This window comes from Lissotriton vulgaris, chromosome 6 (genome assembly GCF_964263255.1).
Source record: "Lissotriton vulgaris chromosome 6, aLisVul1.2, whole genome shotgun sequence".
NCBI lineage: Eukaryota > Metazoa > Chordata > Amphibia > Caudata > Salamandridae > Lissotriton > Lissotriton vulgaris.
This window is the reverse complement of record NC_141694.1, coordinates 496,659,165-496,673,590: the sequence shown is the minus strand read 5'-3', so window position 1 is coordinate 496,673,590 and position 14,426 is coordinate 496,659,165. Positions and strand designations below refer to the sequence as shown.

Sequence of the window (14,426 nt, the reverse complement as noted above, 5' to 3'; positions counted from 1 at the left end):
GAATCAGCCCCCCCCCCCCCCCATTGTAGGTGTGTCATCCTGGCTGAGAGCTTTCTGAAATCTAAAACCTAGATGACAATGCAATGGAGGGAAAGGCACCACAGGCTTATTTACAAGCCCCTTGCGCCACAGGCACGTCACTTTTTCCCATATTAAAAGTGACGCACCGGTGGCAAGGAACTTGTAAATGAGCCCCTTAGCTTTTTTATCACTTCGTAGGTGGTAGGTGCTTAAAAGAAACTATGATTGAGAGGCAGGTTTTTAAAGAGCTATGCATACAGTGTGAGATTGTCAGATGTATCTGACTTTAATTGTGATTATACTAGTAGCAATTTAATAACTATTTAAATTACTATTTTTTATTTAATAGCACTACTCATTCCAATGTAGGGTATTAGAGTGCTTCACAACGCATATAGCATACAAACAATGAATCATACAAGTGGGTAAACCAATGTACAGACAATGTTACATAAGACAATGAGCGATACAAGGTGTAGGGGGTACACATAATTCATACCTTTAGGCATTATATGTTAAGAATGCTTAGTTTACCTGCATTATTATCCCCTAAAAATTGCTGTGCACACTCAGAGTAATGAAGCATGTGCCTTAACTTTAAAAGGGATTTTAAATTGGAGCTTCTTTGTGATAAATTAATTAAACGAGTTCAGAATATACTGCTACATGGGATCTGGCGCTTAGTAGAAGAGGATAATTTGACTCGCAGAAGAGGATAATTTGCCTCCCGTTTTCGCGAATCCGCCCCTCGTGACTCCACCCCTTTCTGCTGCCACGCCTTGACCTTCAATTGATGGGATCCCGTAATGTGTTTTTTCTCCTTTCCAGCACTGTTGCATAGTGTAAACAATATTATGTTTCTTCTAATTGAACCTCACTCCTCTTTTGGCAGTTCCCCTTTCTTCCGGGTTCGCCCGCTGCACTGGGCAGCATTGAGCAGTTGTCGGATATCATGGGGGACGAGAAGAAGCCGGGCCAGGAGGGGGGCAGAGGAAAGACTCCTGCCCCCAGGGGTCGAGGGGCACAAACCAAGGCGACTTCGCAGACTGATGGACAGGCACGGGATACCATCAAAAGGGGTAGCAAAAAGGGGGCAACAGGGGCTACGAAGTCAACAAGTGAAGGTGAGACAACAACCAAAAAAGCCAGTTCGAGGGGTAAAGGCAAGTCTGTTCCCGCCAGCGGCCCCTCCAGCACAGACGGGGCTAAGGCTCCGGTACCGATATCTTCCAGCCCTGTAGCAAGTTCCACCACCAAACCATTAAAGTCCCCGGGGTGCTCATCACCCCGGGAGTTGATCGCCACCTCTCCAATTTCACCCCGACCACCCCCTCACAGCAGCCGGGGCAAGTCTTTGAGGGATGTGGCGAACGGCGTACGGCTCCGCGCGGACGAGATCTCGCGGGCTGTGGAAGACGTGAACCCCTTAATTAGCGACCTTATTCGCGGCATCAAAGAACACCCCATGTTTGCAGATATCGAGAGATTGCCCACGGGCAGCTACTACGAGAAGGTGAAGGTGAGTTCTGTCCTGTGATTAAGGGCAAATCCTGTGTGTACAACACATTAGTTTGTAAAAATGTTGTTGGCCGTACTCCTGCAAAAATATGATGCGAAAGCAGTTAAGGCACACACACCTTAAACGATAAACGAAAGTGAAACCAATTCGTGAGACAGGCATTGTTCTAGTAGGAAAGCTCATGTGGTTACTGCAGTAATTTTAGATTTGTGTGTTTCACGAGAAAGTCACTAGTTTGAATAGTGCCTAGTGCACTAGGGAATAATGGCGTGTTTCTGTAGAGCCTTTTTTCAGAAATCACTGAGAATATATATGTTAAAAAAATTGTCTGAAAATGTATTACGATAGAGCACAGTCTGCCGCATTAAAAAAAGGTATTAAACACAGTATAGATTACTTCAAAATGTGAACAAATATCTTAAGAACTTACAGTGCTTTCAAAAGTTAGATTTCCTGATTTACGAATTACACACATTTACATTGTTACATGTTGCAGCAACATGCAAAGAAGTATTATTTCTGTTTGGTGACTTTCCCTTCTCTTCCTTTACAGTACCAGAGACTCCCTTAGAGACATTTTAAGGGTGGGCAATTGCACAGGGCTACTACGTTCACAGGAGCCCACTGGGATAGTGATCCCAGACTTTCTCACCTGTATTTCCCCATCTCAGTCACTCACCCTCTCTGCCTATCTCTACTTCCTTCTCTTTCTCTCTCTACCTAGTGGCATCCAGAAGGATTTTTTGGGACACTGGGAAAGACCCATGTCAGCCATTTCTGTGTGACCCCCATCTGTTAAAGTTTAAGTATAATTTGATATTGCTTGGCATTATGTGTCATGAATTAGCAGACAATATCATATGCAATAAAAATCAAAGTAGTTCTGAACTGGGGGCCCCAACATATGCCATGCCCAGGGCCCCACATATCCTTACGTTGACACTGAGCTCCCTTCTTTCCTTTCGACCCGAGACAACTCAAGGTCTGCATTAACTATTCATGAACAGTTGTTCTTTAACAAAAAATATGGGACATGTTTTGTTAAAACGAAAAAAGCTGTGGAACATTGTCCTCAATAGATCCTGTCCACTTCGACATCTATGTGCACCCCTGTTTCAATGAAAGAGACTAGACTGCAGTTCAGTGGTTGCTTTACCTTGCAATACATTTTCCGTTCACTTTGTGTGCTACATTAAAAGAGACAGTGCTCTACTATTGCCTTCCACCCCTGTTAACATTCACTGCCAGTCACTTCCTTCTGTGCCATCTAACCACCAGACCTGGTACCATCCAACTTTTCCTCCAGTCAGGCATACCACGTAGCAGTACAGTTGAGCCCGTTCAGTAGCCCTGTTTACCTTACTCATGAGAAATCCAAGTATACAACGTGGTCTTAAGCTTAACATAGCTCTGTTTCGTACACCTTCTGCTATTCAGGTGTGTTGGGTGGTTGTCCACTTCCAGTAGCCATGTCTGTCAATCATGCCCACCGGGTGACCTTCCCTCCCAATGACTGTGCTTTAATGGTCACATTTTACAGCAGACATGTTCGGTTAGTTCAATCGATTAGCCCTGCTGTGTGGCCATCCCCTTCTGGTAGCTGCCTCAGTCAATCATGGACCGATAGTGGCCTTGATTCGACAGTCACAATTTTACAGACACCCTGGTTTATTCACCTTCAGGCTACCAGGCATGCTAGGTAGATGTCCACTTCTGGTGAGGGGCAGGCAGTAAGGTACTCTGGATGGATCTCCATTTCCAGTGGGAGTGTTTCATCTACATTCACTTTGAACAGGACTATTAATGGCCATACTCGGCCCTGTCCATACATGCCCTATTAGCTCCCTCACCCTTTAATTTCGGATTCTTCTCCCCTTGGCTGTGTCATTATGACTCTGTACCCCCTTATCCACATGGGCCGATGGCTGACTTTACAGCAGCAGTGAATCAGCTTGTAAATTGCATGTAGCAGCTGCTGTTACAAAAACACGGTATTTAATGGTGTAATTTTCGATTAGTGCTCTGCCATCTGTAGCCCTCTTGACCCTTCTGCTAGAAAGGGTGGGTGGTATTTGCGACCAAGGAATCGAACATTGAGTTCTGGAGATGGCATGGGATTAAAAAGGGGTGCCTACTCCGGCCTTAAAGCAGCAGGTAATAAAGGATGGGGTGGGTGCCATTCCTAGCATGTGCCTGCTAGAGCATGGCGCGGGTGGTCTCCCTGAGTGGATGCCCCACTAATATATTTTGGCCCTTTTATCATCCCTGAGGAGATGGTACTTGGAGCAATGTATGTCATATGGTTTTAAACATATCCATTCACGTAACAACCCTGCAGTAAGGTTGGATGGCTTATGCTACTGAAAGTAACATTTTGCTTTCACTTCTCCCTGATGTTCTTAGCTTTCTATTCATGTAAGTAACACCCTCTCAGCACTTTTAAACTTAACTCCGGATGCTGAGAAAAGTTCAAGAGGGAATTTCCAGATGCGTATGACACCCAGGCATTTACCAACTTGTTCGTAAGTGTAATTGAACATACATGGAAAGCTTTAATGTATACTTGACAGTCCCGTGGGTTTTTGGTGGTATGCATCTCCTTTTCAGTTAGTACTCCAGCCCACAAATTTTACATTATTGTAATGGGGCCAGAATGTGCGTCTTTTTAACAATCTGAATGGACAGGTTCTAACCAGGCCTGGCCAAGCTTGAAATTTGACTTGCAGACTAGCCTTGTGGCCCGTCAGACTCACAAGCCTGCAGGTTGGAGCTCCCAAAATTGCTTCTTGGATTTATGTCCTAGTTTGTCAGCTCTATGACACTTGCCTGCTGAAGATACAGAGCTCACAAGTTTCTCTGGCATATGTTCGAGTTGTTCGTCTGGTCTCTAATAAAACCAAGTGTGAGATAAAATACCAAAAATATATGGTATGATTCTGTTCAGTCGGCGTATGGTAGCAGTGGGTGATGGGCATTTTTACCCTTGAGTGGCTAGCACATTCTAATAATTGTTAGAAATATATTGCTGCCCAGCAGCAATATGTAGGAAATCTGACTCCTTTTGTACTGATTTTGATTGACTTTCTATGACACACTGTTCTTATTTTGTAATGGGATGAAAGAGCAGTACAAGTCTCAGATTGCAAAGGAAAAACCTAGACTACAACAAGCATTTACAATGCAATGGTTTTGCCTTTGTTAAAGTTAGAGCTATTGGCATTGCTCTTGACATTATTTTTATTTATATTTTTTTTAACATAAATAAATGGCATTGTCATTTACAATGCCACTAGCTTTATCTCTCGCAAATGACACACACAAACACACACAGAGCCCCCCCACACCCACCCACACAGAGCCCCGCACACACACAGCCACACAGAGCCCCCCACACACACAGCCACACAAAGCCCCTCACACACACAGCCACACAAAGCCCCTCACACACACAGCCACACAAAGCTTCCTACACCCACAGCCACACAAAGCTTCCCACACACACAGCCACACAAAGCTTCCTACACACACAGCCACACAAAGCTTCCCACACACACAGCCACACAGAGCCCTCCACACACACCCACACAGCACAAGCAGGCAACAGGGGCACACGGAGGCACAAGCAGGCAACAGGGGAACACGGAGGCACAAGCAGGCAACAGGGGCACACGGAGGCACAAGCAGGCAACAGGGGCACACGGAGGCACAAGCAGGCAACAGGGGCACACAGAGGCACAAGCAGGCAACAGGGGCACACGGAGGTACAAGCAGGCAACAGGGGCACACGGAGGCACAAGCAGGCAACAGGGGCACACAGAGGCACAAGCAGGCAACAGGGGCACAAAGAGGCACAAGCAGGCAACAGTGTGTGCGAGGACTTGGCACGGGGAGTTGTTGCGGGAGCTGGTTATTAAAGAGCAGGACTGAAGATGTTCTAATGTAAATGAGGTGGGACAGACGGCCGGAGACACGAACAGCGGGAGGTGGGGGGGGGGGGGGGGGTGCGGGAAGGAACGGGAACACGGACATTATGGAGCTGGGGGGCCAGGGTCGAGTCTCAGCGTCGACAACATAATCTGTTAGGATAGTAAAGAGGCCATTGTGCAGGGGAGAGAGAATCATGAATCTTAACATTTCAAACAAATACCTTTATATCTATAAATCTCAGAAAGCGAGCATGCAAGCATGTATCTGACAGCTGATCACTTACAAGACAGCGTGCCTTTGGAGGCTAATAATACTTCTCAGCAGGAACCTCTAAAATGAAGACATTCTCGAATGGATCGCGGATTGGAATGTTTGCAGCACTATTTTTGGCTAGACATGCCTGCTAATAGACAGAAATAGTCATCCTATTTATTATTTTAAAAAAAGCCAAAGACACGTACACATTGGCAACCCCCCCAGGCCATGTGCAGAATCCCTCTAGTAATGGTGAACCGGAGTGGCTCCAGGGTGCCCCTGTTGCACTGCACAAAACAATCCTTATTGCATGCACCCCCTCATTCTTGTCCCTTCTCTCGCAGGACCCTGCCTTAAATAATCCTATAACGTATGATTCTCGAATCCAGATTCATCCACATACCAGGCCTTCCTGTTAATTCACAGACCATCCACGTTCAGCGATTCCAGCGCCATTAAATACCAGGGGTTACTAACTAGCTGCACGGGATAATTTCGGACAGTGAGAATGGATCCCCGTGCTCCTTCTCTGCCCCCACCCCACCACCACCACCACAGGCATCTTAGGACCGCCCCATCCCACAAAATAAACACACAACAAGAATGCTATGTATTTTCTTCAATATTCTAAACACCACTGACACCCCCCTGGGCTGAGTGTAAATAAACCACCAGGTGCACAAAGCTCAGCCACGCGCATGGCGCGCCCATACCTTACCTATAGCAGTGCATGGAGCGCACCCGTTGGAGGACAGTGCATGAAACGCTCGTCCCAGCATCTGAAGAGTCAGATTCTTTCCGTTTCCCAGCCCTCCATAGCGCCCAGAGTTTAAAGCGTGCCCTTCGATGCGCCTTCTTGTGGCCTGATGCCGCGCTTTACTAAAGCAGCGCGCTAACTGCAAGGCGCTCAGCTATCGTCTCCGTACCTGATGCCCCTCAAGTTTCCTTTAGGAGCACCGAGTACGTGAGGTGTCCGTAGAGAGGGCAGCGCGGCTCTCACAGCCGTCTCCGACTGTGATAAGATGGGTTAAGAGCCCCCACCTACCCAGAGCCGCGAGCTGTAACTCCCTGCCTGTTACCGAGCCACTCCCCAACCTGCAGACAAGAAACAAGGCGCTCGGGAGCAGACCCGCCTTCTTTTTTGTTGACTCTGGGGCTCACCCCGGAGCACCAGGGGTGAGCACGGACTCTTGTCCGCTTCATGCGCAGGGGCTCCTCCCACCACGCACAAGCCTGCTGCCTCTGCCTGCGCAGGGCTGTAGTGTGTGGAGAGCAGTGCAGGGATCGGCACCCCAGGGACTAGCAAGGAGCCCTGCTTCCTGGAGAGCAAGGGAAAATGTATTACAGGACAGACAGACAGGCAGGTCCCTGCTGCCTGGGAGGGGAGGTGTCCGCCCCCAGGAATAAGGAGCGTCCAGCCCTCAGGAGAGGTCATCACCCCAGGGCCAGGCAAAGCTCACCAACCGCTGATCTCTGCTCCCAGGGGAGACGAGGAGGAAAAGGAACCTGCGCCTCGGAGAGCCGGGGCCAGGCGGAACCCTGCCGACCCGGAGGCAGTCAGACTCCCGAGGACTCCCGTTAAGGTAAACAGAACCCGGAAGACGTCGGCTGAAATAGCGCGTGCACGGGAGCACCAAATTAGTGGGAATAGAAAGAAGCAGCGGGAGGGGGGCGGGAACGGCCACACACTGACAGCGGAGGGGGGAGGGGGGGAGCGGGAACAGACACACACGAACTTAAGGCAAAAAAAACAAAGCACTCACGCAAGCAGGAAGGCAGGTGCCGGCTCAATGCCGGACCAGATTCGGGGGCGTTCCCGGCTTTTAGCTGACGTCGCGTGACGTAGCCAAAAGCCAAAAATTCGCGGGAACGCTCCCGAATCTGGTCCGGCATTGACGGACAGGCCCGTCTTCCAATGGCTAGCCTCCATTTATGGAGCTAGCCAATGAAAGACGGGGGCCGTTCCTGTCTCCCGTATTTATCTCAATAGGTTTTCGCCTGCGCGAAAAAGATGCGCAGAGCGCATCTTTTCGCCAGGCAAAACCTAAAAATGAGGAACTAATGAAGTAATACATTTTTTTTATGTGCCCAATATGCTGCATCATTTCCCTTTTCTTGCAGCATAATTTACTCAGCCCTACAGAGTAATTTGGCCCTCTCCTGCAGCATAATTCCAATGGCCTTGATTATTACTAAACCTCTGCATGGGCATTCACTGGTCCTCTGAAGATGGGTGTCTGTAATCTGTGTCCGTAAATGCAGCAAGTTAGTTATTTTTTACACAGAGCAATCTATAGCATTTTCTCACTTTGCCTTTAGTAGCACAACCTGAACTTTTCCATAGACAGTGCAGCAAGCACCACAGAGGCCACTTTGATGGCACATGATTGCAGAATAACCCCTAATCTTCTGAACACGCCACTTTCACGTTTCTGTCTCTTCACAGCATCCTCGGTTTTGACAAATTAAAAATCCACTTTAAAAGCTGATGATGTTCAAGTTATTCACAGGCCTCTGGTGACTGTGCTGACTTGAGAAATATGTTTTCTCTTGATCTGACAGTAATTTCAGGTTTTCCTTCCGAGCCCTGCTGTGGATGTCACAATGCTGGGAGGAGGGATGAAGAGCATCAACTCTCAGCCTCCTTTTTAACTGCAATACCTACCATACCAATTATGTTTACATTATAGCACATACATTGTCTGACAAATAACTCCCATATTTTTACTAGAGTTACAGTTTCTTATTACATTTTACGTCTGGCATAGAGACAGCTTTAACTGCCTCGTCAGCTTCATGTAATCAAAAGAGTTCATAGATGAAAATTGCATATGTACATACAGAGGTTTTCTGTCAGCCTTCTTCATCGTGGTCTTTTCAACTGTCAATCACATTCTGCGTTTGCCCACCATTGTGCACAGCATGGGGCAATGGGTCGGGCCACTTCAGCCATTGGCTTATTGCACTGTGAGTGACAGCATTTTGTCTGATCACATGCGAATATCTGCCTAAAAAGAAGTCTATTTTAACGCCAAGGTTGGCAGGGCAATACTTTATTTAAGCTTTTTCTTTCCATTCTTTACACTTTTAGGGTGTTTTATTTTTAAAAGGCAACCTTGTGTGTTTAAATGATGTATTCAAGTTTTTGTAATGAAAAAAAACATTTTTCTTTGCAATAATAATACATTAAAAGTTTTAAAACTTAAAATGGGGTTTCCATCACTGATGTAGGTACCACTGCGTGCTAACAAGTATCCGTATTATTCTATTAAAATGATAAACAGTGGTTAGTTGTTTAACATTTTTTATTGGCATCAAATAGCCACCATGTGCGGAATGTTTTGTTTAATTGTACTTTTTTGTGTCATATGCTTATAATAATTATTTTGCAAAATGAACCATTGCACCAGCTCGCCAAAGCCAGGCCTTCTGGCATTGCCAGTGCTTAATATAATTACATTACGCTATTTTCTTACTGACTCACAAACACATTCACATAACCCTTTGTTATCCACTTCCCCTCGCAGCCAAGAAAAGGAACTGCTGAAAACTTCGAGCACACAAAGATTGTGATGCTATGGCCGTGTGCCCACACAGTCACGTACCTGTGTTTTGGAATATATTTTGCACAGTTCAGCACAAAGACTCTTTTGCTATGTGACCATTCAAGACACACTTCCTCTCCCGAGCAAACCATATAATTGAACCATTATCTCCCACATACTCTCCTGCCAAAAGATGACTGCTGCCAGCTCTAACACTTGCTTCCATTAAGATTATGGAAATGCGCTTCATATTTAGACGGCTCGCCCACAAATCTCGCTCTGAGGGGCTCACGGTAGACATTCGTTCTTTCATATGAGAAAGGGCATGCCTGTTTGTACAACCCTGAGGATTTTCCACTTCTTTCAAGCTGACTTTTCATCACATCTAGGTGAAAGTCACCTCTTTCTTTTCCGTTACGTCTGGGTATATTTATTTTATTTTATTTTTGGTTTTGGATATTTCCTTTCTGCGCATTTTCAGCCTATGTACCTTTCCCATTGGTGACCCTTAGAGTGCCTTGGGTGACTTTTTTGTTGTTGTACAGATATCACACGGAGGCCCCTTTGCAAAGAGATAATGTCGTGAAGGAAACATTCTGCAGTTATATTTGGAATCAGAACACATTTTAACGCGTGAGTTAAAGTAAAATAACATAAAAACACGCACATGCACCCGTCAGCATTAAAACGATACTAGAGGGTTGGACTCTGCCTCTCATAAATGAGAGTCGTTTCAGGAAAGGAAAGTAGACACAAAGCACGGATGCAAAACCAGCCGTGATGGAGGGGAGGCAGAGGCACTGATGCAAAACCAGGATAGAGGGGGAGGTGAGGGGGGGGGGTGTAGGGGGGGGGGGCGGAAGGGGGAGATGGCACTGATGCGACCAGGCGTGAGGTGGAGGGGGCAATCATGCAAAACCAGGCGTGGGGTGAGGGGGAACAAAAATGCATAAACCCGTTTGTTACTGTCTTTTGAAAAAGCCTGCTCATATGCTGGAGGCATAAACTTGAGAAAGTGCAGGCACCCCGAACAGCAGTCCGCAGCAGAAGGATGCTGTAAATAACACGCCGCTCTTCCTTGCTAAAGGACAGACCACAACGCTGACCACGCTTGACCTTGTACAGAGAGCTCTGTGACACCGACACTCGGAACAGCATCACAAGATAAAGCACGGATGCAAAACCAGCCGTGATGGAGGGGAGGCAGAGGCACTGATGCAAAACCAGGATAGAGGGGGAGGTGGGGGGGGTGTAGGGGGGGGGTGTAGGGGGAGATGGGCACTGATGCGACCAGGCGTGAGGTGGAGGGGGCAATCATGCAAAACCAGGCGAGGGGTGAGGGGGAACAAAAATGCACAAACCCGTTTGTTACTGTCTTTTGAAAAAGCCTGCTCGTATGCTGGAGGCATAAAATTGAGAAAGTGCAGGCATCTTGAACAGCAGTCCGCAGCAGAAGGATGCTGTAAATAACACGCCGCTCTTCCTTGCTAAAGGACAGACCACAACGCTGACCACGCTTGACCTTGTACAGAGAGCTCTGTGACACCGACACTTGGAACAGCATCACAAGATAGTAGTTGCGTGGTTGGTTTCTCGTTTGTGACAGCTGCACTAGGCAGACGCAGTTGTAACAAGGCGCAGCTCGGAGGGGCTTTGTGGGGTTTCAGATTGTGTGCGCCCAGTGCTCAATGCCTGAAAGCGGCCCTGGGAAGCGGACATATGGCTCCGTGCGAAGGGCTGAGGCGGAATTAGAATACAGCTGCCTGGCGCCGGCTGCTGCTTTGCATCTCTCTGGCAAACACGGACTGCGCTCTCATCTCATCCTCGCTTAAACGACCTGCAACAATTCCCCACGAGCACCACACGCAGCCCTTCGAATCAATCTCTACACACGCAACTACCTTTGAAAGCTTCTCGGAAGGTTTGGGAGGATTTGGGCTCCAAGTGGGCCCACACCGGCCGCGGGGATGAGTAAAGCAAAAAAAAACAAGGCACTCACGCAAGCAGGAAGGCGGGTGCCGGCTCAATGCCGGAACAGATTCGGGGGCGTTCCCGGCTTTTGGCTGACGTCGCGTGACGTCGCCAAAAGCCAAAAAATCTCGGGAACGCCCCCGAATCTGGTCCGGCATTGACGGACGGAGCCCTCTCCCAATGGCTAGTCTCCATTTATGGAGCTAGCCAATGGGAGGAGGGGAATGGAGGGGGCGTAGACCCGACCCCACACACAAAACATAAGGTTTTTTGGCGCATGCGCAAAGCGCATCGCCAGTCAAAACCTAAAAAAGGACCTAGGCAGCTTGAGAGCTCTGAGGATGGCCCTTCCGTGGCCCTTCCGTGGCCGACCGCGGCTAGGGGCCAGAACCACTGCCTGTTTCGGGAGAAACCAGCTCCTGAAGTATTCAGCGCAGCAGTTAAAAGTACTAAATCCACTTGTTCTAGATTCATGTAGGCACAGTCTATCTATGGAGGTAAAGCCGTTGAAGTGCACTCGCTGCTTATACAAAACAACTATACCCAAGGCAGACTCTGGGAAAAAGCATACATTAAAACTAATGCTTATTAACTGTAGCTCCCTTAACAAACATAAGATTGAAATCTACGATTGTATTCTAGACAATCAACATGATGCCTTATTTCTCACGGAAACATGGTTGAATGAGAACTCTGCCGCTGAGGTACTGGAAGTCCTTCAACAAGATTATGGCATCCTTAGACAGGATCGCCCGACTAAGCGTGGAGGAGGACTAGCCATTGTCCATAAACTATCCTTAAATGTACTTTGGAGATAGCCAACATTGACAAAAGTGAAGCTGCCTTCTTCTCGATAACTGCAGCTGATAACTACAAAGTCAAGGGCTTCCTGATCTACCAACCTCCTAGTCCCGCTACCAATTTTATCTCAAGCTTAGTGGAGCAAATGGTGCAACCAGTGCTTCGTTATAGCAATCTGATTGTTTTAGGTTATTTTAACTAACACTTTGATGACCACACTAACAGTGGCTCAATTCCTATTTCAGGAATTAGCCGCCCTTCTGCTTGTCCTTAAATCCACTCTCCCAACACACCAACTAGGTCATATATTAGACCCTATTTTTTCTAACTGTATAGATTCAGAAATTGAATCCCTGATTGCAGTCCTGTTGTCTGATCACCAACTTGTTGCTTTCTCTGTCCCTCTAGCTAAACCCCCCCTTACAGCTACAACAGGATTAAGCACCCAACACAGGAGATGGTCTAGATTAAATTCGGTAAGCTTTATTCATGCTCTGTAGCAGAGCCGTCCTCTTCTGGGAAAGGATATTAATGTGTCATGCAGGTTAATGGACAAGTGGATTACGGAAACATTGGATGTAGTGGCTCCATGGAACTCTAGCTCCCCTCGTAGGCAGACTAAATCAGCACCATGGTTTAATGAAGCCCCAAGAACAGAAAAAAAATCTTGTAAGCGCTTAGGGCGCATATGGAGGATAGATTTCTCAGATCACAACAAGGCTGCCTTGCCTATAAACTGAACATTAAGCACCACAATTCCCTTAAAAAAACACATGCTGCCCGCTATAATGATAGAATAGAGCAGGAGGATAACTCTTCCAGGGAACGATTTACCATCCTCAAAGACTTAACCTCGCTCGAGAGAACTTTTACACCTGCTGTCAGCTCATCAGCCGTGTAACCAAATTGTAGACATTTTTGCCGAGAAGGTAGTAAAAATATATGGTACCTTCCCGGATGATGCTCACAATTGGATGCTTTGTCAAACTGAGAGGACTTCTGTCTATGGGGCCAATTCCCTCTCTGAATGCTATCCACCTTTACTGGAAGACTTAAAAGGGGTATCTTTAAGTATTAAACCCAGCTCTCCTGCTGACCCAGCCGCACCAAAAATTTGAGGTGTAAAATGACATACAGTCAAAACACACACTTCTGCTGACAGATCCATGAACACACAGCAGTGTGATTCATGCATTCACCTTTGACAACAGAAGGGGACTGAATAACAGCCTTGCATTGTTTTATTTTGACCTAACATTGAGAGTGACACTGTGATTGAATAGACATGTATGGTGCATGCTAGACGGTGCAACACACCCAAGATGGTGGTGGCAGTTATTGGTACAGGGTTTATTGATAATAACGATGTCTAGGCGGGAGTTCCACCTAGAACATCCTCATTCATGGCTGAAAAAGCTGACAAAGCAGTGAATATACATGCACGTCTTTAATTATAAGGTGAGCAGCTATTCCATGTGACGGTGATATGTATACTTATGGCTCAAGTAGAGCAGGATTGAATTAAATAATGATTACAGGTTGGATCCACTGGACCTTTAAACTGTTGGGACCAACGGATATTGCACATCAGGTCAGACACACAAGTTATTGGGTATCAGGCACTGCAAGTTGGTTGTATTACTTGCACACACTAACACAAGTTTTTCACAATCCGCAACCATATTTTCTGTGCTTTAAATGATAATTGGTAATTGTTTGCCTGCGTAGTTCATGCTAGCATGAAAAACTATTGGTATGGGACTATTCACCTCTGTTTGGTTTTATATGGTTCTTTGATAAAATATGAGAGACTGCCTTGAACTGAATATATTTATAGAGAAATTACATGTTGTTACCACACATAGGTGCTCTTCACAGATGATTGTTTGTCTTGATGAGACCCAATAATTGAATCCGGAACGAAACGTCAACACCATGCCGCCCAGTTGTACTATGATGTAATTTATATGGAAAGATTGTACAGTTATTAACATACCTCCAACAGAGATTGCAGTGAATGACCTTTACACCTGGGACTTTGTACAGTCTCTAATATTATCACCTTTTGTATATATTCACCAACATCAGCACCGAGTCGTCTGCACTTGATTGCATTGTACAATTTGCACTGTAAATCTATACATCTATAAATCTGCACCTATATTGAATTGGTGAATACAAAAAATGAATAAGGAATTAAGGGCCCGATTTCGAGTCTGGCGTTCTTGGACCACCAGACTTTTGGTGGCGCAGTGTGGCAGTCCTGTGTCTGCCTCATTGCAAGGCAGCTTTTAGGACCGGCTACTGCTCACCAGGGAACTACCGTTCCCTGGAGGTGGCGCAGCCCTGAGGGCCTGTATAATAGGTATGGCTGGACCATAGCAGTC

The 14,426-nt window shown here is 46.6% G+C and overlaps 1 protein-coding gene across 1 annotated transcript in view; it reads left to right on the top strand.

Moving 5' to 3' along the window:
- The first annotated feature begins 855 nt into the window (after positions 1 to 855).
- Positions 856 to 14,426, top strand: part of CGAS (cyclic GMP-AMP synthase) — a 271,868-nt gene continuing 258,297 nt past the window's right edge. The window contains 1 exon segment of the mRNA XM_086926500.1: positions 856 to 1,540. Coding sequence (XP_086782626.1) covers positions 974 to 1,540 — 567 coding nt within the window. The 5' untranslated portion in view covers positions 856 to 973.